A 26,730-nucleotide genomic window follows, 5' to 3' on the forward strand; every position below is an offset into this window, starting at 1 on the left:
ACAAAGGTCTTAAGTATATTAATTGTTAAATTTACTCTTTCTTCATATTAATCCTGTAAAACCATTCATGAATTTAATGAACTTCTTGGTGATGAAAAATATAATATATTGCCTATTAACTATTTTGTGTTTAATTTTTTATGACGCGGAAGTAGTTATACGGTCTATAGATTAAAAAAAACATAGTTATCTCCTAAAATTAAAGGTCACAATTAAGAAACATCATGTGAAAAAAATATTTGTAATACAATAGGTCCCATCATTACCTTCACCGTAAACCTGAACAAAAATAGTTCCGACATTGAAAAGTTAAGTTTTTCAACACACGATTGTCACGAGAGTATTACTCGGCCACAGGAAACGGCGGAAAAATCTATTCCCACACAATAGCCTCCGATGATGTTGTTACATCGGTCGAGTAGCTTTGTTTTGTTCCAATATCGGCAAAACGTTTGGTATCTGTTTGCGAACGTCAGTTGCTCCGCGGCGTTCAACAATCGAGATTGACATTTTGACGTACGCGCGGTATTTGTTTGGCGCGAGATGTCATCCAACATAATAAACGATAATTATCAAAATGATACGAAGTTGAATAGTTTGAGTGCTTCGTTCGCGGATAAAACTTTAACACCGTTGAATGGGAGGTATAGGTCGAAAAGTCTGTCAAGTGATAAATTAAACAAGGCGAATAATGCAGATCGTGCAGCTATTTTAGAGGATGTGGACGCGGAATACGTGACAGAAAATTCTGAAACTCCTGGTTGTTTAGTTATTAAAAAGGGAATTATGGACCAAGAAGCGCAGTCTACACTAAATGGGTTCGTATTTAATATAATTTATTAATTGAAACACAGTGCGTTGAACTTTTGAAGTTTGAAAGTTTTCGGAAATCCTTGGAATAATTGATTGAACTTTAAGATTTATTTAAATACCTATATAGTTTACCCGCATAAATATAATAAGATAATTTATTAATGTGATTGCGTTTAATGCGATGCACTGAGTTATAATCTTAGATAATGGATGCAACTTTTATTTGGTGTAGAAGATTCTTTGGTAAATAAATATTTATACTGAGATGTACGTATTTGTACCCACTTTAAAGTTTTCATTTTTGGGATTACAATTTACAAGGAATATATTAATCTTGCAAATTTAATATTATTAGGTAACATTTTAAATAAAGAACTGATACATTATTTTGAAATTAATATTAAATAAATTATTTAAAATCAATTAGGTATGTACCTAAACTGTTTGTGAATTTAATATTAAATGTATTTATAATATTACTAGCGGTCCGCCCCGGCTTCGCCCGTGGTACATATGAAAAATAGATGTTGGCCGATTCTCAGACTTACCCGATATGCACAGGAAATTTCATGAGAATCGGTCCACCCGTTTCGGAGGAGTATGCAGACTAACATTGTGACACGAGAATTTTATATATATAAAGATAAACAGATATTTACTTTATTAAAGCATTTTTTTATTCTTATAAGAATCTTATAGAAAACTAGCGACCCGCCCCGGCTTCGCACGGGTGCAATGCTGATACTAAATACACTACAGAAAAACTTTTAACGTTGTATATAAAAACATAATGGCTCGGCCGGCCGGTACCGCCGCAAACGGTATGCCCCGCAATTTTTAAATCTGTAATATCTTCAAAAATATTCACTTAAATCATACGGTGTAAAGGGCCATATAGATCTATATTAAATGAACAATGTATTCAAGGTATTTAATTGGTTAAGGATTAATGCTGTATTGGTTAAAATCGCTTCGAAAATTAGCCATTATTTGTCGTAATAAGTAAATGACAAAAAAAAGTTATTGTGGGTTATCCATAAGAGATAGACATATGCCATCGCGGACTTTTCTGTAGACCTTTTCAATGTGTACAATACTTAGTACATTATTTTGATAAAACTCGTAGGGTTCAGCCTGCGTTTGCAATGTAAGCGGATAAAATGTAATTATTTACGACATCACATTAGAAACCTCAAAAATAACAGTACTTCTCCACTATTTAATGGATGTTATTATACATATAAACCTTCCTCTTGAATCACTCTATCTATTGAAAAAAACCGCATCAAAATCCGTTGCGTAGTTTCAAAGATTTAAGCGTACAAAGGGACATAGGGACATAGGGAAATAGGGACAGAGAATGCGACTTTGTTTTATACTATGTAGTGATAAAATACCCAGGTTTATTGGAATATTTTATGTAAGATGAATAGGTAAATAAATTAAAAATATTGGTAAATTAAGAATGTGTTATAGTCCCATACTACAATGAAATAGTTTACAATGGAATCCTTTAAAAACTGAATTTTGATGAAACTTTTAACAATACCTGTTTGTCCTCAACATATTTAAAGTAAGAAAAATAATGAAAAGTTATGTACAAGGTACAACTCTGATTTATACTATTTAGACTAATAGAATAGAATAGTATTTTGATGTTTTATTTATATTCTTATCATAAGAAATTAGGTATTTCAATTTACTATCTACTTTTTTATAAGACTTCATTAATTAATTGAAAAAACTTTATTTGATCTATATAAGGTAGGCACAAGCAAATTAGTATGGCTCCTATAATAATATAGATAGCATTGAACATGTGAATTGGAAATAATATATGAACCTAACAGCTAATCTATTCAAAACCATGAATGTATTAGGTATAATATTAATCTATGACACTTGTAAAGTATAACCATAAAGTCTTTGAATAGCACATTAAAACATGTTTTAAATCTGGTTTTAGCATAACAAAAAGAAGTGAATGTTTTCACTGTCCAGTTATTGCTTCAAAGAAACCCATTTGTATGGAATCTTGCTGCTCACTTATTGTCATTATGCAGTCATATAAATATTTTTATTAGATCATAATTCGCGATGATTTAGAAACAGGTTTGATTCGTATTTGTAAAGTCAAAACATAATATTCAAAGATAAATATTTTAAGAGAGTAGATTGTTTAAAATTGTTTACTGATGTGTTGGTTTAATTCTCAACTCTTCCTCAAAATGTTTTTACTGTTTATTGTTGAATTACGACTTCCTCATAAGATTACTTAACACTAGCGGTCCGCCCCGGCTTCGCCCGTGGTACATATTTTGCAATAAAAGGTAGCCTATGTTCTTTCTCAGGGTCTAAAGATTGTCTGTGCCAAATTTCATCAAAATCGGTCCAGTAGTATATGCGTGAAAACCATACATACATATATACATACATACAAACCTTTCCTCTTTATAATATTAGTATAGAAGTATAGATTACATATGATGTTTTAAGATTATTTATTTACCTATTTCTCAGCATAGTACCTGTTAAAAATTACTGATTTACGTTCATACTAGACACTTAGACAGTTTTCCCGCGTCTTTTCTTGCGTGCTTTTCACGTTGTCGCATTATAAACATGTACGTTAATTTTACATTGAATTTACAAAAAAATTAAAACGAGGTTTATATAGCCAACATTTTTTCGATAAAGATACTACAGTGTATTAAATATATCTTCGTAATTTCGTCTTTATTTGGAAAAACCGTAGACTGCTTAGTTCTTCAATACCGAATACGACAATAGATTACGACGTAAATAAGTACACAGACTTAGCGTAGAACACCAATATTGTTACTGAATTATTTTTCTTCCGTACAATTAGTTCTACTCTACACAATATTATTTAACACCTTGACGTTATCTCATTATTCAATATTCTATGATTACCGTCGCGACCCGTACCACGTAAAGGTCGCTACGTGAGACCGTTGTGTTGATAGCTGTCACCTTATCAAAAATGACGGTCTAGATTATTATAGGTAGGTATAGTTGAGTATATTTATTTGTGTTTAAATAACACGGTTGAATTCTTATATATAAAATTCTCGTGTCACAATGTTAGTCTGCATACTCCTCCGAAACGGGTGGACCGATTCTCATGAAATTTTCTGTGCATATCGGGTAAGTCTGAGAATCGGCCAACATCTATTTTTCATATTATGTACCACGGGCGAAGCCGGGGCGGACCGCTAGTATATGTATAAAATCTATAGTATTTTTTACAAATAAAATTTTTAGTAATGACGGAGTGCGTAAGCTAGTCTGGTCACTCAGAATACAACTGTATTCTGAGTCTGGTCATCGAGGAAAAATAACTTCAATTTTATCGTACCTTGGTATTTATGTGAATTGCAAATAAATTGGGAACAAAAAATATATACCTACAATTTTACTACTACTACTACTTTTTTGCTCATTAGTTGTGATATTGATCCAATATTCGCTTTTCTTCAATGTGATACAAGTTCAAATAGAGATATTTCCCTATATAAAAACTAGCGGTCCGCCCCCGATTCGCCCGTGGTAGGTAAATGTTTAAACTATCCTATCTCTCAAGTTGGATCGAACTGCACATGGTGTGCGAATTTTATTATAATCGGTTTAGTGGTTTAGGAGTCCATTGAGGACAAACATTGTGACACGAGATTTATATATATTAAGATATAACAAAACTTGTTAATTATCCACAAGTAACGTCGTCTATTTAGCAAACAAACCTCTCAAGGAAGTGCGATGCGCAAACACGGCTATCAGTAACAACTGCCTTACATAGATATCGGTATTTACTTTGGGTAAGCGTCTGTGATGTTACTCCGATATTTCCCATAACACGTTTATATATTTTATACTTACCTAATATATTATGTGACATCATTTTTTGTCCTGTGTACCTTGATTCTAAAGGATATTATTTTTTTGTCAAAATCAAATTCTGGAAAATTTATTTGTAAGAAATGGTAGTCATAAGTCAGATTATTACCTATTGCTCGGATGAAGAATAGTCGTTTATAAATCAGTAAAAAAAAATAAAAACAAATACCATATTGCACGCCTCATAAGCGAAGCGTTGAGGTGGGTACTACTGTCACTTCGCGCAAAACATCTGATTTTTCAAACTTAAAATGTCTTTATGTATCATACATTGCACTTGTAAGATAATACATTCACACACATATTAAGAAAAAACACTATTTTTAACGTTCATGATATTTTTGATGTCATTTTTGTTATTTAAACTAGTTAAAAAACAGTTTAAAAAAGTTCTGTCTTGGACGTCCGTGTGTCTGTATGTGCGGATCCTTTTTCTTGTTAACACGATAGCGACCGAAATACTTTACTAATCGAGTCTTTTTTTTTCTCTTACGCTTGAGTATGCTCAGGAATAGAACCCTTTCATTTTTCAGGGTCTGATTCGATGTGGTTTAATTGTTATTAAATAAACAAAAATAATAATTAAAATAAATATTTATTAAAAAAAAAAATTATGAGGCGTGCACTTTTGGATTTTCCAAATTATTTACGTTTATTACGTTTTTTATGTTTTCGTGAATGCCGAGGTAACCTAGTTAAGCACTACCAGTTGAATGAAAAAGATAGCTTCGGGATCATTTTGGGATAATCTATACTAATATTATAAAGCTGAAGAGTTTGTTTGTTTGAACGCGCGAATCTCAGGAACAACTGGTCCGATTTGAAAAATTATTTCAGTGTTAGATAGCCTATTTATCGAGGAAGGCTATAAGGCTATAATGTATATCATCCTGCTGGCAGGAGCGGAGCAATGCGGGTAAAACCGCAGGGCACATCTATTATATATATTTATGAATATAATATTTTTGGTGTGGTACTCATAGATACAAAAAGTAGTAGTTATTCAAAACATACTTCCATTTAAGTGCAAGGCGTACCCTGCGAATTTATACAAAGGTAAATATTGAATCAAGATCAGGTCTGATTGCATCATGTTACTGTAACAGCACTTTGTAACATTGTTATCGACGAGTTTGAGTAGCCGCTTGTAAAGGTTTTGGTTACATTGTACAGGATTAAAAAAAAGACGGGTTGCACTTCGGGAGTGCCGGCAGAAGTGAAAACTTGATTATTAACGTTGAGCATTTAACCAATACAGCATTAATCCTTATCCAATTAAATACCTTGAATACATTGTTCATTTAATATAGATCTATATGGCCCTGTACACCGTACGATTTAAGTGAATATTTTCGAAGATATTACAGATTTAAAAATTGCGGGACGTAGCGTTTGCGGCCGCGGCGGTACCGGCCGGCCACCATTGCACGGTGCACCCGTGCGAAGCCGGGGCTGGCCGCTAGTAAATAATTGTACCAATGTGATCAATTTACAATGTAGATATAATAATATTAAAAACATCATATGAATTGGTTGGAAAATTAGTCGCTTTCAGCAGGACTATGTATATTGAAAATGAACTGAACATTTGAAACAGTTCATAAAACTACATATACGGGCTCAAGGTTATAGATTTGTACTACTTCAAAAGGATTACCATTTTATGATTTTCCATAACGTACCTATCTACTTACATTTGTAAGTAGATAGATTTAAATTTGTTTATGATTTTATCGATACTTTTCAGTTTTCATGTAAGCGGGCGTGTCCAACGCGACGTTTTCAAACAGTAGTTTATACCTTTATTATTAGTGTAGATTTAATGAAATAAACATACAATATTGGATGATGGTACATATTAATATAAGATTATACTGTTAAAATAATCACTTAGTTAGTTTGAAACGCGTTCATCGATGCACGTTAATGTTTCAATTATCAATTTTAGTTTGTTCATCAAATGACTCTTTCTTCCCTGATCACAATCAGTCACATTGGTTGCAGGATATAAAGTTATTGACTAAATGTATAATTAGCTCACTTTATAGGAACTACCAACTGCTCACTCCATTTCCAAGAAACTCTAAAAAGCACTTTAGTGACTAGGTATTTAATTTTTAAGTAATTACCATATTATATTATACGAGTTTCTGCCGTTGGTTTGGCCAGGCCCCCACATTCGATCCCTTATCTAACCAGCAGTATTTGCATCGCGTTATCTATATTTAATGTAAAGTTAAGGAGCGCCCGACTTATGATAACAACACATTAGTATGTTCGTCAAATTGATCTGAACTGCTGGTGATTTCATAGTTTGTCGTGATGGATTTAGCGTGATCATTGTTTTATCGTACCAACATGACCGAGGATCAGAAACCGTTGTTGCTGTGAGTTTTTTTGATATTTTATGTATGTACAGTATGAAAGAACGCCTTGAAGATAAGAGTGTGTAATTAGATGTCTACAAATCAAATACGTATCTAATGAATGAAGTACGTAACTAGAGAGTTGAATAAGAATTAAAACTTAATTATTCATTCTATTATTTACACCGAGTTTTAAATACTTTTCAGTAAGCATTGTTATGCGTATGTGGAAAATTTGCAGTTTTAAATGAGTAAAGTATTCCATATCTTAATCCTATAATAGGCGCGTAAAAAGATAACAAACACCACAGTCCACACTACATACCTATTATGATATTATACATACGGTTTGTTTTGTCTCATTTTTAACAATCTCAAATTAGGTATTTCCAGTCACTATACCATTTAATTGTTCTACGATCTGTATTTGTCTCATGTTGGCATATCAATCTTAAATTCTTTATATTCATAGTAATAATTTGTTTACGCGAGGACTGGAGTATCAAATTATCGACGTTATCACTCAACTTACAACTATTGGCCCACGTGGTCTCATTTAACTATTATGCGATTATAGTGAAGTAGGTATCTATACTTACATTATACGCATAAGAATATTTTAAAATCACTCTTAAATATAGTATCACTAGATTTCCGCCCGCGGCTTCGCCCGCGTTTTCAAAGGAAAACCCGCATAGTTCCCGTTCCCGTGGGATTTCCGGGATAAAAACTATCCTATGTGTTAATCCAAGTTACCCTTTATATGTGTGCTAAATTTCATTGTAATCGGTTCAGTAGTTTTTACGTGAAAGAGTAACAAACATCCATACATCCATACATCCTTACAAACTTTCGCCTTTATAATATACTAGACTAGATTTCCGCCCGCGGCTTCGCCCGCGTTTTCAAAGGAAAACCCGCATAGATCCCGTTCCCGTGGGATTTCCGGGATAAAACCTATCCTATGTGTTAATCCAAGTTACCCTCTATATGTGTGCTAAATTTCATTGTAATCGGTTCAGTAGTTTTTACGTGAAAGAGTAACAAACATCCATACATCCATACATCCATACATCCATACATCCTTACAAACTTTCGCCTTTATAATATATATTAGAATATTAGATTATCATTCTAAACAATTGTTTGCGTACCATTGTTTATTAATTACGTACCTATGTACTTACTACGAATTTATACATCTTGATTGTAGCGAAGCCTATACTGCCACAGATTACTAAATACATAGTTACTACTTATGTAAATAAAAAATACTTATGTAAATAAAAAAAATATATAGAATAAAAATAACTGCGTTAAAAACAACCGACTTCATAAACAGAAAAGTAAAAAATTAAAAATAATTTGGAAAATCCAAAAGTGCACGCCTCATAATTTTTTTTTAATGAATATTTATTAATTATTATTTTTGTTTATTTAATAACAATTAAACCACATCGAATCAGACCCTGAAAAATGAAAGGGTTCTATTCCTGAGCATACTCAAGCGTAAGAGAAAAAAAAAGACTCGATTAGTAAAGTATTTCGGTCGCTATCGTGTTAACAAGAAAAAGGATCCGCACATACAGACACACGGACGTCCAAGACAGAACTTTTTTAAACTGTTTTTTAACTAGTTTAAATAACAAAAATGACATCAAAAATATCATGAACGTTAAAAATAGTGTTTTTTCTTAATATGTGTGTGTATGTATTATCTTACAAGTGCAATGTATGATACATAAAGACATTTTAAGTTTGAAAAATCAGATGTTTTGCGCGAAGTGACAGTAGTACCCACCTCAACGCTTCGCTTATGAGGCGTGCAATAAAAAAGATTTGATATTATTAATTACTACATATTATTTAGATGTGCTATTTACTAAAAAGGTTTGATGTCGGTGCACGGGCTTAATACTAGTGTTTGGCACCGACTTCAAACCTATTTAATAAATATAGCACATCTAAATAATATGTAGTAATTAATAATATCAAATCTTTTTTATTTTTTACTTTTCTGTTTATGAAGTCGGTTGTTTTTAACGCAGTTATTTTTATTTAATACTTTTTAGTGTATTTATCAACACGAATCAAACGAGCCCAATCTCGATATAATTGAGTCAATATATTACTGAGTTCCTAAGGCCACCTTCCGGTTCCATCATCAAATCAGCTCTATGTCATGATAATGTTTCATCGCTATCCAATTTACATAAGTATACAAAATTTCAGCTCAATCGGTTACCGGGAAGTGAATCAAAGTTACTTGCAACATTTCAATGAAGTCATCGAGTACAGACAAAAATGCTCATAAAATAAAAACTACTCGGTTTATCCGAATAAAATTTTTATGGGACCAATTCGACACCATCCCGCATCGAACAAAAAAGAATCACGTAAATCGGTTAAGAAACCTAGGAGAAATCGGTGTACATACATCCAAAAAAAAAAAAAAAAATTATACCGGCCGAATTGATAACCTCCTCGTTTTTTTGGAAGTCGGTTAAAAACACGCTTTAACGTGCTGGCCACGGACAATTCGCTATAGCGAAAATTCGCGCGGCGCGACTGGCGGCGCGTCTTGCGAATGAATCAAATGTATGGAAATGTACTGGGCATGCCACGCGCAGCGGCGACCAGCGAGACGACCGGCGAATTTCCCCGAGCGAATCGCGCGGCACGACTAGCGATCGAAACAAATGTATGAGTTATTACGGCGCAGGCCACGGAGTCGAGCGGCAGACGCGGCGACTACTCCCGGAGCGAACTTAATTTAAAATAGTTTGTTTTTTTTTTCGCGAAAATGGAGACGGAAGCTTTTATTGCAGAAATTCTAGCTAGACCAGCTATTTGGAAGTCTAGCCACCCGCAACATAATTTTTCATCATGCCTATATTTTTCATATTTTTGGTGGAATTCTCCGTCTGTAACACGATTTCTATTTAATTCGTGTACTCCACTATATCTTCCAAACATTAAATCTTGAGCAAAAAAGCTGCTACTCTCCAAACAACGTCGAGCTAACTTTGATAAAGCTATATCTCGTCTCCTCGTCTACACTGGTCGCGGCGGCGAACGCAACTGCCCGTGGCGTGCTTACCGCGCCGCGCGACTTGCCGCGCCGCCGGTCGCGCCGTCGGTCGCGCCGCCGGTGTCCGTGGCCAAGGTGTAATAAGATGAAATAATTGTATTGCCGATCCTGGAAAAGTAAGTGTACAAAGTTTGAATTTAATGTGACCATATAAGTTTGACTATCGAGTCTAAAGGAGACGGTTACATACAAACATTCAGGTGAAGCTAATATAAGCGTGTTAAAAACCTTATATACTTACTGTATGTATGTAAAATGAAAGAAAGGAAATGCCTTTCTTTTCTGACTGATTGTTATCATAGTACAAAACGCTATTAGCTTGTTAAGGTCACAAGACGACACGTGAGCCTGTTACCCACGCCACGTGGTGAATCATCTAATACTATATGTTCAATATCCACTTACCTAATGTAAAAATTGAGTGCACTTCTGTGTGCATACTTGTGTATTCTAATGCGCAGTGGTCCTAAGTAGATTTCTTGATTTTTTTAATGAAGCATATTAATTAATAATTCAAGTCACTTATTCATATTGATACATTTTACACTATCGCACACATTATTACGTATACTATGATATAATTATCTTCAGAAATAGATATACAACTGAAGTAAATTCTGGCTAATTATAGTAATTAGCCACATATCACGTAAGGCTCCCGGAGTGCTACTTAGCCTATGGCAACAAAATATTGATAATGTTAGTATTGTGTTATTGATTTGTTCAATCACAAAATTGAAACAGGAAATACAAAGTTAATAGATTTGCGTGCTTACAAAGAAAAGTAAATAAATTGTTGGGAGGAAATATCTTCAGGGTCGTGATCTTTATCGTTTTACTTAGGTATACCAATTCAGAAAAGGAAAATAATGTTCCCTCGAATTTTAAAGTTTAACTGAGAAATTGTTTTGAATTTATCCTGAATTATATTTCAATAGAGCAACTACGGAGTTATTAATTTGATCGTTTGTGTAGAAACTGCATTCTAAAGCACACAAAGCATGATGAATTCAAAAGCTCTTAAAGTGTACTAAAACTTGAACTAATTAATGTTTTGGTCTCAGTTTTATTATGAGTAATTTTTTTGGTACATTAAGCTCACAGGAAAAGAGAGAAAACGAATAATTCAATGAAAAAAATAATTTGTAAATATTACCTCTAGGAATATATTTTTAAGAAATGATTTCCGGACTCCAATACACTCCCTAATTTCACAAGGTCGATAACAGGTCAATAAACTGAGGCACAGATAACCTATAAATCATGTATGCCGTAATAATTTTTTATCATCGATAAGCAACACGTTTTGAATGTAGTCTGTTATAATAAATGTCACTTATGCGTGGACGTAGTGATTTTGATAGTAGATCGTAATCCGTCGATGAAGTATCAAGTCGTTGCGATTATCAGCTGTAAGTAATATCTATATATTATGTATACGAATTTTTTAAAGTATTAATTTTGTCTAAGGAGAGGTTCAGTTATTAAGGATTTAATCAAGTTGTCAAAAAATTTTTTTTAATATACCTACCTAATAGAAAAAATATACATATAATATAATATATTATTGACGTAAGTTGAACGACATTTTCCATTTCATTAGTTTATAATGTTAAAGTATGCAAAACTTTTTGCATGACCTCGTCGTCAAGGTTGTTGAAATTCAGAGCGAAACCTTCAAGTGGGCAGGTTCCTCCTTGATCTAGTAATTAGCGAATACACTTATAGACCTACAATCACTACACAATACTTATACAATATGAAATGTGGTCAATGTCCGTCGGTTTGTCCGCGATAAACTACAAAACTACTGACGCTTTTCTTCGATGGACAGAATGAGGCATAAAAGTTATAAAGGTGTAATAATAATTATTCAAAAAGGTTTTTAAGCTATTGCATAGCTTCTATCGCGGGCCTTGAGCGCGGGGACCGAATCGAGAAATTCCGTAACGAAAAAACCTCACGCTCCCCATTCCGACGGACACGTGTGGCTTGAAGGCATGCTATGCAATACCTTTACCGCGGCAGTCGCCGAGTGCCACACGTCTTTTTTTTCAATTGTTTGTATTAATATCGTGCAGTCTTGCAAATATCTTTCTTTTATTATTTAACATAGCTTTATCAAAAACCTATTAATTACGTAGTTGGAAGTTACATTCTAAAAATCGTCCTTTATTTTTTTGTTATTTTAATTGAACTATGAATACCTACGTATCCATTACCTTGTTTATCAATTCTTACCTAGAATACGAGACTACTTTCTGACGCTCTTTTAAAACGTTCAAATATATTATCACCAAATAATATCATAGGAGGCCTGTGTCTCAGCAATGGGAACATATTATATTATGATATGGGCCGATGATGATGATGATGATGAATTCATATCAAAATTCTTTCCAGCTACAAAGATGGCAAAGCGTCGTACGGCACGGAGAGCCCGGCGCGAGGCAGGCGTGTCATATTCTGCGTACATGGCAACCCCTCCACGGGATGTTGTGCGGTGATCGAGACGAATCCTGACGGTGATGAGACAGGCAACGGCAGTATTAGCGAAGTTGAACGTGAGTGATGATGATATATAATTAATTGTTAAGTCATTTTCTGTGTGTCATTATGGTTAGGGAGCCAGGTGCAAATTGGGTTCATTATTTCCTCTCAAGAGATAATTCGTCAGAAGCATCAGAGTATAGTATTATAAAGCCTCGTGAACGTCAGCTGGCGCTCGGTTGGGGGGGGTGAGCGGTTGTAGCCTCCCACGCACGTAGGAAAAAAAAATACATTCATTCATTTCCTCTCAGCTAAAAATTTGTCAAATTGTAGCTAACCCAATATCTCAACGAAAAAAAAAAAATCAGCTGGTTACAACGTGGTGTATTATACGTCAGCTGGTGTCTCGAACATGAAAAAAGAACAATTATTTTCCGTGATTTCCTCTCAAACAAAAATTTACCTGATGATAGCTTATATGTAACTGTGGATAAATATACATATAAGTCAGCTGGCTGTATCTTGGTGGAAAAACCGTCAGCTGATACTTTGAAAGTTATTACATAGGAGTTAGACAGAAGCATCTATTGCCAATTTATATGCATCAGCTGACTAGGTTTTCCTCAACTTATTGCTAGCTGTTTTTTTAACTGACTTCAAAAAAAAGGAGGAGGTTATCAATTCGGCCGGTATGTTTTTTTTATGTATGTTCACCGATTACTCCGAGGTTTCTGAAACGATTGACGTGATTCTTTTTTTTTTGTTTGATGCGGAATGGTGTCGAATTGGTCCCATAAAAATTCGGATAGGCCCAGTAGTTTTTATTTTATGAGCATTTTTGTCTAATCTCGATGACTTAATTGAAATGAAGCAAGTAAAGTTGATTCACTTCCTGGTAACCGATTGAGCTGAAATTTTGTATACGTATGTAAATTGGATAGCGATGAAACATTATCATGATATAGAGCTGATTTGATGATGGAATCGGAAGGTGGCCATAGGAACTCGGTAATATATTGACTCAACTTTAGGATATTATTGAAATTAGTATCTTTTTTCGAGGCAGTAGTGTTCAAAGTCCATTGGCTCATTAGAAAACTCTGCCTATTACACGCCTACACAGAGTTTTGCTTCGGACACTGAGCATGATCGTGCGTCAAAATATTTAATATTTGTTGACATCATTTTTGTTTTAAACATAGATTAATAATCATGTATAGATTATGCATTATTTCAAGTTTCAACAGCACTTTTCATCTATCTATAAAAAAAAATAATTATTTTCAGGGCATTGTCACAGATCACGCAATGAAGAAATAGACAAACGGGCCAGAAGAAAACTTATTATAGCCAGTATACTGTGCGTCGTGTTTATGATTGGTGAAATTGTTGGTGAGTTATTGTTATGATGATTCTGTACTTGATAATGTTGCTTTGTATATTTTTATGTTTGGTGCGTGATAAAATCTAGACAAGATGGCCAAAGATATTATTATCGTATTTATAATATTCTAAGATCAATGGTTACCTAAATATCTACTGGTGAAAATTCTACATGCACTTAAGATCGACTTACATAATATATGAGCTTGGCCGTAAATAAATAAAATTTATATTTTGTACGACATTATTTACAAAAATTTCTATACAAATTAACTACAAAATGATCATACGTTATGAAAACTAATGTTATAAATTTTACAAGCTAAATCGCCGTACATACCAGTTGTTTGACAAAAATACCTGTAGATTTAATTCCAAATTCTGAAATCTTCATATTAATATGCCTTTGGAAACTTTAAAAAATATACGTATAACATGTACGTATGTCTGCAGGTGGTTATCTATCAAACAGTCTGGCCATAGCGACAGACGCGGCGCACTTGCTGACCGACTTCGCAAGTTTCATGATATCACTGTTTTCTCTATGGGTGGCTAGTAGGCCGGCTACTAGGAGGTATGTATTAAAGTTTAATATAATAATCCTGTGTATTATGTTGCTTTTTTTCGAAGATTCATACAGGGGTTCACATACCCCAAAAATAAGACCTTTCTGATTGCAATTTAGATGAATCAAAATGTTTGTATTATACTGACATATTCCTTTTTATGATTATGCCGTAATCCTTTTTAAGAAAAGACGAGATATTTTTTGTTAAAATAGTAATTATTCAGATATTAAAAATTGTCCGATTCCAGTGTACAACTTATTAATTTTTTTCGTTACACACCATTTTGACTTTTACCCTATCCTAGATTTTTTTGTAATTTTGTTGTAATTTTTCGTAATATTTTCCAGGATGCCATTCGGCTGGTACCGTGCCGAAGTCATAGGAGCTCTAACATCAGTCCTGCTAATATGGGTGGTGACCGGTGTGCTGGTATACATGGCCGTGCAACGAGTCATATACGAGCAGTTCGAGATCGACGCGACCGTTATGTTGATCACCTCTGCAGTAGGGGTCGCTGTCAACCTCGTGTGAGTGGGGAAATGGGAGAAAAAAGGGGGAAAAGTGTGTTGGGAAATGGGAAAAAATATTCATCAAAATAGTGACTACGTATATATACTCTAGCTTCGAGGCTATAAAGTGCAGTTCGTATAAGTGCTAAGTGCCTGCGGCACAGAATAAATGGTCCATAGAAATAGCGGTTCTTGTTCCTAAGCTATAAAGTGCAATTTAGCTTGCATAATTCGATCTTTCTCCGTCTTATGCGTAACTCTTTTTCAAACCGACATCACCGTATGGTGTAGCCATCACACATCATTAAACAAACATTCCAAATAAGAAGCTAATTTAACAAAGATAATAATAATTTTTGTTTAAAGTTACGGGAAAGGATATTGCAATAATTCAATGACTTTTCAGAAAATATGTTATTAGATTATTCTCTATCATTGTGTACCTAATTTAAAAAGGGAAGACATAAAATATAATGTTTATTCACAGTATGGGACTCACACTCCATCAGCACGGACACAGTCACGGCGGCGGGCATGGACACTCTCATGGCGGAAGCAATCCGGTACTCAATAATAAGGTAATATCTCACTTCTTATATTAGATAACTAATATTATAAAGAGGAAAGGTTTGTATGTATGTATGGTTTTCACGCATAAACTACTGGACCGATTTTGATGAAATTTGGCACAGATAATCTTTAGACCCTGAGAAAGAACATAGGCTACCTTTTATTGCGAAATCGGGCGAAGCCGGGGCGGACCGCTAGTATTAGATAATATTATGACAGTGAAAGTTTGTGAGCATGTATGTTTGTGCCTCTTCAAACGAAAACCATGCCAATGATTTTCAAGATACTTTGCACTGGTGTAGCTTATGCATCAGAATAATACATAACCTATAGAAATACTTGCTTTTGCACGGGGTTTGTCTCCGGATGAAACCGGCACAGTTAGTCAATTAGCAATAGCATGTACCTCCCACGCTTCTCTAAACATTGGCTAATAAATAAATATATTTATTACTAGCGGTCCACCCCGGCTTCGCCCGTGGTACCTACATGTTTAAACTATCCTATCTCTCAAGTTGGACCGAACTGCACATGGTGTGCGAATTTTATTATAATCGATTAAGTGGTTTAGGAGTCCATTGAGGACAAACATTGTGACACGAGATTTATATATATTAAGATTATCACTTTATAGTATAAAACAAGATATCGTCAGTCCATAGCTATGTATGCTTAGATCTTTAAAACTACGACGGATTTTGCAAAAAGCGGGCGAAGCGCTGAAAGCTAGTAAGAAAAATAAAACATTATATAAATCCAATTTCAGAAAGAGCGACCGGACTCAGACGCGGAGAGTTCGTCGAGCCACACGCATGAACGCGGAGAGAATATCAACGTTCGCGCGGCCTTCATACACGTGCTCGGAGACTTTCTGCAGAGCTTCGGCGTGTTTGTGGCCGCTATTGTTATCTATTTTAAGGTAAATTTTGTCATAAAATCCCTAAATAAATATAGAAATTAGTAAGTGATAAATGATGTCCGAAGTAAAACTCTGCTTATGTGTCTATTAGGCAGAGTTTTGTAATGAGCGTTGCATACATTGAAAGTTAATACCAAGCAATAAGGTTTAGTATGGAATGATTTAAATTATCTTGCGTATCGTGCCGTATGCGCTCATTGTTGATGTGTATCAACATCGTGACGTCATTTTTTATTTAGAGAATGTAGTTGAGTGTGTTAAAATGAGGATTTAATTGTACATATCTTCAAATTATTATTTCTGTGCTCGCTTGTAAATATTATTATTAAAGCTAGGCACTAAGATGAAACACACAAATATCTACGAGTACAAAATGAAAATTTTATAATGAAACAGACTATGTTGCATAACAATTACAGTATGACAATATTAAATAAATAATATATTTTTATTTCAGCCGGATTGGATCCTAGTAGACCCCATATGCACGTTCCTGTTCTCCATCCTGGTGCTGATAACTACATTCAATATTATCAAGGACACACTGCTAGTGCTCATGGAAGGATCGCCGAGGGGAGTCGATTTTCAGGTATGTTGTGTTTAAATTTTGATGTTTCGATGGATGAAAATTTTGTCAGATATCTGGAAAAAGTATTTATTTAAAATTATCTATGTATGTATGTATATCAGCCATCTGGTTTCCATAATACAAGCGTTTATTTATTTACTAGCTGTGTTCCGCGGTTTCATCCGCAGTGCTCCGCTCCTGTTGGTCTTAGCGAGATGGATCAGACCAGTAGTTCCTGAGATTAGCGCGTTCAAACAAACAAGCAAACTCTTTAGCTTTATAATATTATTATATTTGTAAGATCCCCTTGTAACACTGCATTGGTTGTCGAGGGTTGTAATAATTAAACTCCAATATTCCAACTCTCAAAGACTATATTTCTTGAAAATGTCGGTAACAAAACTTAAGTACAACCGAACACCTCGAGCGCTAAGTCTCAACTGTCGTTTTGAATGCCGCGCGCCACCAAGCGGCCATTAGTGTTGCCAGTTGATTAAACAATTAATATTGAATTATAAAAATATGAAATTATAAATAATCTATAGTTGATAAAATAATAATAATAATTAGAAAACCTTACACTCGACCATCCTGATGACATGCATGTCCTCATGCATGCACCAGGTGGAACCATATAAAACCTTACACTTGGCAGAACGAGGCATTTGACTCAAACTCAAACATTCAATTGGACTACTATTTAGTAGCACTTTCGAGTCGTCATTACATAGTTAAGTATTTTTAACATTTACCACCGATTCGGAAGGCAGTATCTATGGAGAAGAATCGGCAAGAAACTCCATAGTTGCTCTTTTAAAATCATGTCAATATTACATAATATGTAACTTATATCTAACTACATAATATTATCATAATATGCCAAAGACTAATAATATAATATACAATATTCACTTTTATGATACACGCTATAACCGTTAATTAAAATTTATTCATCATTAACAAATTAGCAAGAGACACAATACATGTAAATGAGTTAATAATAATTTTACAAAAGTTCGTTTTTATCTTTGTAACCAAATAATCACTTATGACTTTACTATCCATAGAACCTTATAAACACTTATAGTTATCCTTGTAGCCTTGTAACCTTGTAACCTTGTAACCTTGTAACCTTGTAACCTTGTAACCTTGTAACCTTGTAACCTTGTAACCTTGTAACCTTGTAACCTTGTAACCTTGTAACCTTGTAACCTTGTAACCACTTATTACTATACTCGAAACCTTGTAACCATCTATAACTAACTTTATAATCATAAAATTATCTTTCGGAAACATTTATACGTTACACATATAGAGCAAACTCGAAATGAACATGGATTTAACAACAGCTAGACAGGACATAATCACAATATCCTACTATCCTATTTCTAAACAATAAAACACAGCAAAGCAACTTCCTCATTAAATTTAACACCAGCCATATTGAAATGGCATGTTCCATCTATATAGCTGAAAGTCTCACAGCAAAAACGAATAAACTTTTCTATCTTACGCGGACATTTGCTACAGAATATCATTACAAATATTGTTGGACATCAAACGGGAGAGTTTTTTTAAGGAAGGAAGATAACGCTAAACAAGCTCTCATTAAAAATGAGCATCAACTACTCTCTCTTAAACAATCATTGTGACTAGATTATACTTTAATTATTAGTGATCCAATAAATTTTACTAACCCTAACACATCAACCTATATAGTACACTTTCTACTACATTGGAGAATTATGACCCACAACTTACACACAATTATTACCACTATTGGCAACATAAAATCTATTATATATTCATTAAAAATAAACCATGTCGTTCGTTTATTCAACATAACATAATATGTGTAATATTTTTATTTGACTTTTTTCTCAAAAATTATCAACATTCGATAACCTCAACTCCAATTTAATTCAAGACCTTGATTCTTCCTGCGCAATAAAATGTGTTTCTTGTAATTTATTAGAATTTGAGGGTCATAAGAAAACGCAAATAAAAGAAGATCAATTCCTAATTCTAACTGTTAATATAAGAAGCGTTCATCGAAATTTCGATTCGCTGGTTGTATTTATGGAGAGTTTGGGGGTTGACATAGATATAGTCATCCTCACAGAATGTTGGACTAATCAGGATAGCTTAATACCCTCCATAGACAAATACCACTCAATTCATACACTGAAAACTTATAATCAAAATGATGGTGTCATTGCTTATATTAAAAAGATTTAGAATTTAAACCATTAATAGACGATGGTAACTGCCTGCTCTTAAAGATAACGAATAACACCACCATTGTGTGCTCATATAGACCTCCATCTTTTTCGAACCCTACCAAATACATTAATTCAATCAGTAATCTCTTATCCTCAATTAACTCTGATAATGTTATGTTCACTGGTTATATAAATCTAGATATTTTGCCATCTAACTTATCAAACCTAATGAGTGCCTAAACATACTGTGTTATCACGGTTTCCGACAAGCTATTGATAAACCTACTAGACTACGAACATGTATCGACCATTTTATGGTCAAATCAAAAAAAATATTGCCTAACATATATATTTGATGCATTAACTGACCACTCCCCTATCTTACTAGCTTTTAACAAATTTAAATTCAACACACATAAACTAGATAAATATAAAACAATATTCGACAAACAAATTATTTCTAGCGTTATTAGTGAAACTGACTGGCAAAATAAAAGAAACTTGGAACATTATTAAAGAAGCATGTCATATCACGAAAACTACTAACAAATGTACAGATTTACTAAGAATAGACTCATGCCCTACTAAATCTCTAAATGCTGTAAATAAGTACTTTGTCTCAATCGGATCAGCCTTAGCCAATGAAACTCTAAATAAGTTAAACCAATCAGAACTCGAACTAGCAACCCTAGCCAGTGACAGGAATTGTCCGGCTAACTCATTGCATTTACACCTGCTGATAAATATGAGACATATGCTATTATCACTGGTCTCAAAAACACCAACTCTTCTGGACATGACAATACCCACTCCCATAATCCAGATTTGCAAAGATATCCTATCAGAACCAATAGCCCATTTGTGTGATTTAAGTCTCACTAGCGGTATATTTCCTGATCTATTCAAAAAGCTATAGACTGTCCAATATACAAAACTGGCGATAAAACGTCTCCTTCAAACTATAGACCTATATCACTGCTTAGTACTCCATCCAAGATTTTAGAAAAATGTGTCAATAAAAGACTCATGAACTACCTGGAATCATTTAGATTACTTAATCCTAATCAATTTGGTTTCAGAAGTGCCCTATCCACCGAGGGCGCTACCTTGCGTTTAACATCTCTGGTCACATCGTATCTTGACTCTAACATGAATTGCATGGGGGTCTTTCTTGATTTACAAAAAGCCTTTGACACTGTTTCCATACCTATCCTGTTAAGTAGGCTGGAAGATGCAGGCGTTAGATGTATTGCCAAAGACTGGTTCCAAAGCTATCTTAGCGATAGAACCCAACGAGTAGGAGTTGACGGCAATCTTAGTTCAGAGTATAAGTGTACATACGGAGTACCGCAGGGCAGTACCTTAGGACCTACTCTGTTCTTGATTTATGTCAACGGCTTATGTAACCTTGATATTGGATGTGGACAAGCTACTATGTTTGCTGATGATACTGTGGTTCTACTTAGTGCAAAGACGTGGGTGAAAGCCATTGACAAAGCTGAAAAGGGACTAAAGGGCGTATAATTAGCAAATGGTTTGAAACAGTCTATTGACCTTGAATACCGAAAAGAAATACATTTGCTTCATTAAAACTTCATCTATGCAGCCAAAAGAGAACATAAATATTAAATTACACATCTTTCCCTGTAACCGCAACAACATAACAAGTTTATGCTCTTGCCCAACTCTGAACAGGACACCCAAAATAAAATACCTGGGTATCTGGATTGATGAAAACCTCAACTGGAAAGAACAAATTACTAGTACGGTGAGCAGACTTAGACAACTGAAAGTAATTTTCAAAACCTTGAGAGATATTGCCAACCAGGACTTAATTATTAAGACCTATAAAACTTTGGGCGAATGTCTTATCTCATACTGTATTGTCAATTGGGGGGGAAGCCGCTAAAATTTATATGTTACAAGTAGAACGTGCCCTCAGAGTACTAGTCACCATACAGAGCCCTTGGGATGTGCCACAGGCTTTACATTGGTCTACAAAGGTCAACCCAGATACCTATTCAGTAGGCTTTACACAGGTCCCTAGTCGGTGGGCCCACCGACGTCACCCAGATACCTACTTACAACAGGCCTTACACAGGTCCCTAGTTGGCGCTTCCGCCAACGTCACCCAGATGCCTATTTACAACAGGCCTTACACAGGTCCCTAGTTGGCGCTTCCGCCAACGTCACCCAGATGCCTATTTAACAGGGCTAATGTACTTTAGATTTAGATTTTGTCCTACAAATAAAGGTTATCACCGATTCGAAATTGCGAATAATAAATCTTTGATCACGAAAAGAATATATCGTTTACCAGCACCTTACATTAAAACTCGTTTTGCCCAAAGGCAGTTTCATTACTTAGTACCCATCCTTTATAATCGCTTTAGTTTAAACTACAATAACGCATTTGCTCTTACCAATCACAAAATAAAATACAAATTAAAAGAATGGCTGCTATCACTTGAATGTTCAGTACTTACTAATTTCTACTCATACAAAGTAAATACTCTAAAATTATATGAAACTATGGTTTTATTATTTATTTTTTTTTATTTTTTTTTTATGAAAATAAAATAATCTGACCCACTGTAAATTGAAATATCATTAATAATCTAATCTAAACAAATCCATTTATTTACGACGATTATCGACATTGGAATTTATTTAAGACATGATTTTATTTATTTTATACTACCTACATACAGATTTTACATTTTTTTTTAAATGAAATAATACTAATTTACTAATTAACTAATCTAATAATTATTTAGAAATTTATTATATATTTGCAAATTGTTTAATAGAATTACCTTGTTTTAAATAGATTTTTTTTTGTATTGCTAATGAACGCTGTATATGTATAGTGTATCGGGAAGGCACAGGCTCCTGCACCTCCTCGGACGGGCACGTGGCTGTTGCTGCTGTGTCGGCCGCGTTCGTGGCTACCACTGTGACCACGGCTGCGGCTACGGCTGCGGTTGCAGCTGTGGCTCTCGCGGATCACCCTCTGTAGCGGCACGCGGCTTACGCTGCGCTGCCGACGTTGCTCCACGTCTCGTTGTTGTTGCAGCTCGCGCTCCAGTTGGCGAAGCCGCTTCTGTTCTTTCTTCAATGCCTCTTCACGATCCTGCAGCCGGCGGCAGTAGCTGCGGCTGCGTCCACTGGAATCGCGATCACGCCCCCGAGTGAGGCTGCGACTGGAGTCACGTTCACGGCCGCGAGTGGGGCTGCGCCTGGAACGCGATCGGCTCCGTCGGGGAGTTCCTGCGTTCCGTCCAACATCGTTTGATTCCATCTGAAACTCGTAGCCGGAAAATTGTGTGCATTAGTATAAGATCGGGTAACATTTTTATTGAAAAGACAAAATCAGTAATACCTTGAAAACTAGGCGTGCTACGCAGAAAATAACGAAATTTTGACCCCCCTTATAAACCCCCAGACGCAACAATAAAAATAGCCACATTCAGGTTTTTTTTTTTTTTTTTTTTTTTACCCTCAATTTAAACTTCTCCTAGTTTAATGATATTTAAAACTAACGGTCCGCCCCGGCTTCGCCCGTGGTACACATCCACGCTTCTCCTCCATAAGAGCCATCCTCGTACATCGAGGAATAAACAAAACTAAGAAAAGTAAGAATTAAGGATGTCGGTTCAGCCGTTCTGGAGTTCCGCGCTTACCAACACCATTGGCGAGTTATCTTTATATTATAGTTCTTTTACTGTTATGCGGGAAGCATAACATCAGCTTAAACTTCGAAGGTAAGTGGCGTAAAGTGAATATCATGCGTTCAATGTCTATTTACAACACGGCTTCAACATCTGGTATGACGTTAGGTTCGGATCACTATAATAAACTTCTATTCGTGAAAGCAACTACAACGTTTAACAATCAGACTTTACAGAGCATAATTAAGTTGTAGGCGTGTACTTACACTTTTATTGTCTATCCCGCTTCTGAGATGTAAGATCCCCTTGTAACACTGCATTGGTTGTCGAGGGTTGTAATAATTAAACTCCAATATTCCAACTCTCAAAGACTATATTTCTTGAAAATGTCGGTAACAAAACTTAAGTACAACCGAACACCTCGAGCGCTAAGTCTCAACTGTCGTTTTGAATGCCGCGCGCCACCAAGCGGCCATTAGTGTTGCCAGTTGATTAAACAATTAATATTGAATTATAAAAATATGAAATTATAAATAATCTATAGTTGATAAAATAATAATAATAATTAGAAAACCTTACATATTATATATAGATTTATGATTGTTTGAATTCCAGGAGGTGGCTAACACGTTCCTGTCGCTGCCGGGTGTAGTGCGGGTACATAATTTGCGCATGTGGGCGCTGTCGCTGGATAAAACTGCGCTCGCTGCACATTTGGCTATACGTATGTATACTTTTTTAATTTAACTTTGTTTCAAAAAGAATGTTCTTACAACATTTAGTATAGTATACTAATATTATAAATTCGAAAGTAACTCTGTCTGTCTGTCTGTCTGTTACTCAATCACGCCTTAACTACTGAACCAATTTGCATGAAATTTGGTATAGAGATATTTTGATACCCGAGAAAAGACATAGGATAGGTTTTATCCCGGAAATCCTACGGGAACGGGTTTTTCTTTTGAAAACACGGGCGAAGCCGCGGGCGGAAAGCTAGTAGTATATAAGTTAACCTAAAAATATTGACTAAGACTGGAGTGGAAGGCACCGATCGTCTCTAGCACAGGTATGTATAATGTATATATTAACGATTTTAATTTATTTCAAAATATTATTTATTTCTGTAGTTCTCAAAAGGAATTTTGCAATATTTTTCATGGATGCTTGAGCCCTATTGCCCAATAGAGCATTGCGTGATGTTTTTTATTTATTATTTCATTGATAAGCTGACTGTCCGATACAAAAATAAATTTCCATTCAGTAGTTCCTACTCCATAATATTCAGATAGATTTTTAAACATTTCTTCTTATATTTATAAAAATTGTGACATTGTATCTGCTTACAAATACATTTTCTTTAACTGATTTCTAAAGCAGTAAGTTAAATAAATAATCAAATAAATATTTTCAGGCACAGGCGTCAGTCCACAGAAGATTCTGGAACAAGCCACACGTCTAGTTCACGAGAAATACAATTTCTTCGAAATGACGTTACAAATTGAGGAATTCAACGACGGCATGGAGGATTGCAGCCAATGTAAGATGCCGCAGGCGTAAAAGTGATATCTATTGCTATGTGCCGTAAGGTTGATTTTCCTATATAAAAACAGTACCTAAAATAGTTCATGTTATTAATTCATTTTGAACGTTATGTTGTGTAGTAGAAGGTTCATTTTTAAATATTTAATCATTGAGTTATTGTTAACGAAGTAAAATGGTACGTATTGTAATCCTGTAAGGTTGATTTTTTCCTATAAAAAAACCAGTAAAATTGTGAATGTAAAGGAATTGGTAAGGTACCTTATGTTGCGTAACGTAAGGCTCATTTTTGATTGTAAAATTATTAAGACATTTTGATGAATTCAAATATTACGTATTAAAATGCTGTAAGGTTCATTTTCTGATAAAACCGTAAAATAGTTAACACAGTAAAGAATCTTATATTGTGTAGTTTAAGGTTCATTTTGGAATGTAAAGTTGTATTTTGATGAATTAAATTAGTACCTATTGTCATGCTGTATGGTTGATTTTCGATTATGATAATGATCCCAAAGATATTATAAATTGATTTTTTGTTGATTTTTAAGCTATTGCATAGCTTCTATCGCGGGCCTTGAGCGTGGGGACCGAATCCAGAAATTTAGTAACGAAAAACCTCACGCTCCCCACTCTGACAGGCGCGGAGGTGTGGCTTGAAGGCATAGCATGCAATAGCTTTACCGCGGCAGTCCCCGAGTGCCACACGTCTTTTTTTATTGATTTAGTTATTTGTGAGATTATTGTATTCTAATATAAGAACTTGAAAATTTTCTAAGCATGCATGAAATACAAACAAAATTTTGTTATAATCGAATATCGATTCAGTTTCATCATAGATTAGCCATCTTTGTACAAAATTATAGCGCTTTTATTTCATGTTTTAATTTTAATGTATGTAGTAGTAGTATGTAGGTAGTAGTTCCATGTTACTTCCTTACTACTAAAATTGTAAAACCTCACGTTTTTAGAGTACTTATAGTATTTCATTTTTACGGCACATAGCATAATATAAGTAACAAAACCGAATTTGAGGCTCAAATATTTAAATGTATGTACATATTTATATTACACTAGTATTTACCCGCGACTTTCGATGTCCTCACTCACGTATTACAAAATTTTAATAGTATTGATTCAGCAGTTTTTGACCTATGAATAACAGAAATAATAACATCAAAAGCGGAATAACGTTGACCTATTAATTATTTACTGTTTTATGAAAATAATACATACTACTAGAGAATATAAACATACGATATGTTTTATGTTCAAATTTCACGCAAAAACTATTGGACCGATTTCGATGAGTTTATCTTATTATCTGGATGTATCTTATTTGATTGAAATTGCATATTTTGTCAAACGAAGTCACGGGTAAAACATTTTTCTTGTCTTACAAATAAGTTTATGTACTTAAAAACGCTCAAATATGAAACTACCGTCAATGTTGTTCAGGTAATGAACTCGGAGTGTTAAAGTGTAATCCAGACGGAACTATCACTATTCGAGACGAAGAGAAGAACTAATAGAGAACATTGTAGAACGTTCTAGAACAATTGAGTTTAATAATGTTTAAAGAATGTTCGAGAATATACTAGAAAATTCTTTATGCAATCAATGTGTCGAGAACGTTTGCGATTTTTCTGGAATGTTCTAGATAACAAGATGCAGTTGAGAATAAATGAACCTATAGAACTTGATTATATTATCCATTCTTAATATTTAATATAAACTGTTGAATCAGTTTAAAATAACAAAAATTTAGCTTTGCTTTAACGTCATTAAATTGTTCAAAATACTGATATGAATCTTAACAATGTAATCAAATGATTAAACGAAAAAGTCGTGAAACAAAGAGATAGAAAATGTTTTTATATAACTTCATCTGATTAATTTAAACTCTAAATTTGTAACTTATTTATAACAAAAATAATTTGATTTTATTGTAATTTGATAAAAGTGCCTTATCCTAACAGGGTAGTGTAAGTGAATAGTTGTAACGTTGGAAGTATTGTAGATTTAAGAGGAGATGCATGAATAAAATATGATTTATTGTTCACTTTTGTTTTATTTTTCTAGCACATTTCTGATGAAGTAAAAAA

General features: G+C 34.3%; 2 protein-coding genes across 4 annotated transcripts; one reads left to right on the forward strand and one right to left on the reverse strand.

Annotated features, from left to right (window-relative positions):
- The first annotated feature begins 479 nt into the window (after positions 1 to 479).
- On the forward strand, positions 480 to 26,687 carry LOC149488115 (proton-coupled zinc antiporter SLC30A2-like). Of its 3 annotated transcripts, none has more exons than XM_089696884.1 (11): positions 480 to 818; positions 12,592 to 12,752; positions 13,966 to 14,070; positions 14,515 to 14,635; positions 14,978 to 15,157; positions 15,627 to 15,717; positions 16,476 to 16,628; positions 17,086 to 17,217; positions 23,705 to 23,813; positions 24,501 to 24,626; positions 26,084 to 26,687. In XM_089696884.1, exons 1-11 carry the CDS (start codon positions 544 to 546, stop codon positions 26,152 to 26,154), a joined length of 1,524 nt encoding a protein of 507 aa, XP_089553010.1. In that variant the 5' UTR covers positions 480 to 543; the 3' UTR covers positions 26,155 to 26,687. The 3 variants fall into 3 exon arrangements, with proteins under 3 accessions (XP_089553010.1, XP_089553011.1, XP_089553012.1); XM_089696886.1 differs by lacking the exon at positions 480 to 818 and adding an exon at positions 6,971 to 7,118; XM_089696885.1 differs by having other exon boundaries at positions 481 to 818; positions 24,501 to 26,687.
- On the reverse strand, positions 17,553 to 23,657 carry LOC149488116 (uncharacterized). The gene is made up of 2 exons (XM_089696845.1): positions 23,356 to 23,657; positions 17,553 to 22,719 (listed from the first exon to the last, which is right to left on the reverse strand). Exons 1-2 carry the CDS (start codon positions 23,407 to 23,409, stop codon positions 22,231 to 22,233), a joined length of 543 nt encoding a protein of 180 aa, XP_089552971.1. The 5' UTR covers positions 23,410 to 23,657; the 3' UTR covers positions 17,553 to 22,230.
- Positions 26,688 to 26,730: the final 43 nt, after the last annotated feature.

Source organism: Colias philodice, chromosome 6, assembly GCF_061535455.1.
Source record: "Colias philodice isolate Cphi_HAF_F1 chromosome 6, ilColPhil1 Martin Lab GWU primary, whole genome shotgun sequence".
Classification (NCBI taxonomy): Eukaryota; Metazoa; Arthropoda; class Insecta; order Lepidoptera; family Pieridae; genus Colias; species Colias philodice.

What these genes read in the sequence shown, in the direction of transcription:
- LOC149488116 (XM_089696845.1), bottom strand. Translation starts at nt 23,409, where the DNA reads ATGCAGTGTTACAAGGGGATCTTACATCTCAGAAGCGGGATAGACAAT. An exon ending in GCGGGATAGACAATAAAAGT is followed by an intron (nt 22,720 to 23,355) that starts GTAAGTACACGC and finishes TACGAGTTTCAG; the next exon opens with ATGGAATCAAACGATGTTGG.
- LOC149488115 (XM_089696884.1), top strand. Translation starts at nt 544, where the DNA reads ATGTCATCCAACATAATAAACGATAATTATCAAAATGATACGAAGTTG. An exon ending in TATGATTGGTGAAATTGTTG is followed by an intron (nt 14,071 to 14,514) that starts GTGAGTTATTGT and finishes GTATGTCTGCAG; the next exon opens with GTGGTTATCTATCAAACAGT. An exon ending in GGGGTCGCTGTCAACCTCGT is followed by an intron (nt 15,158 to 15,626) that starts GTGAGTGGGGAA and finishes GTTTATTCACAG; the next exon opens with TATGGGACTCACACTCCATC.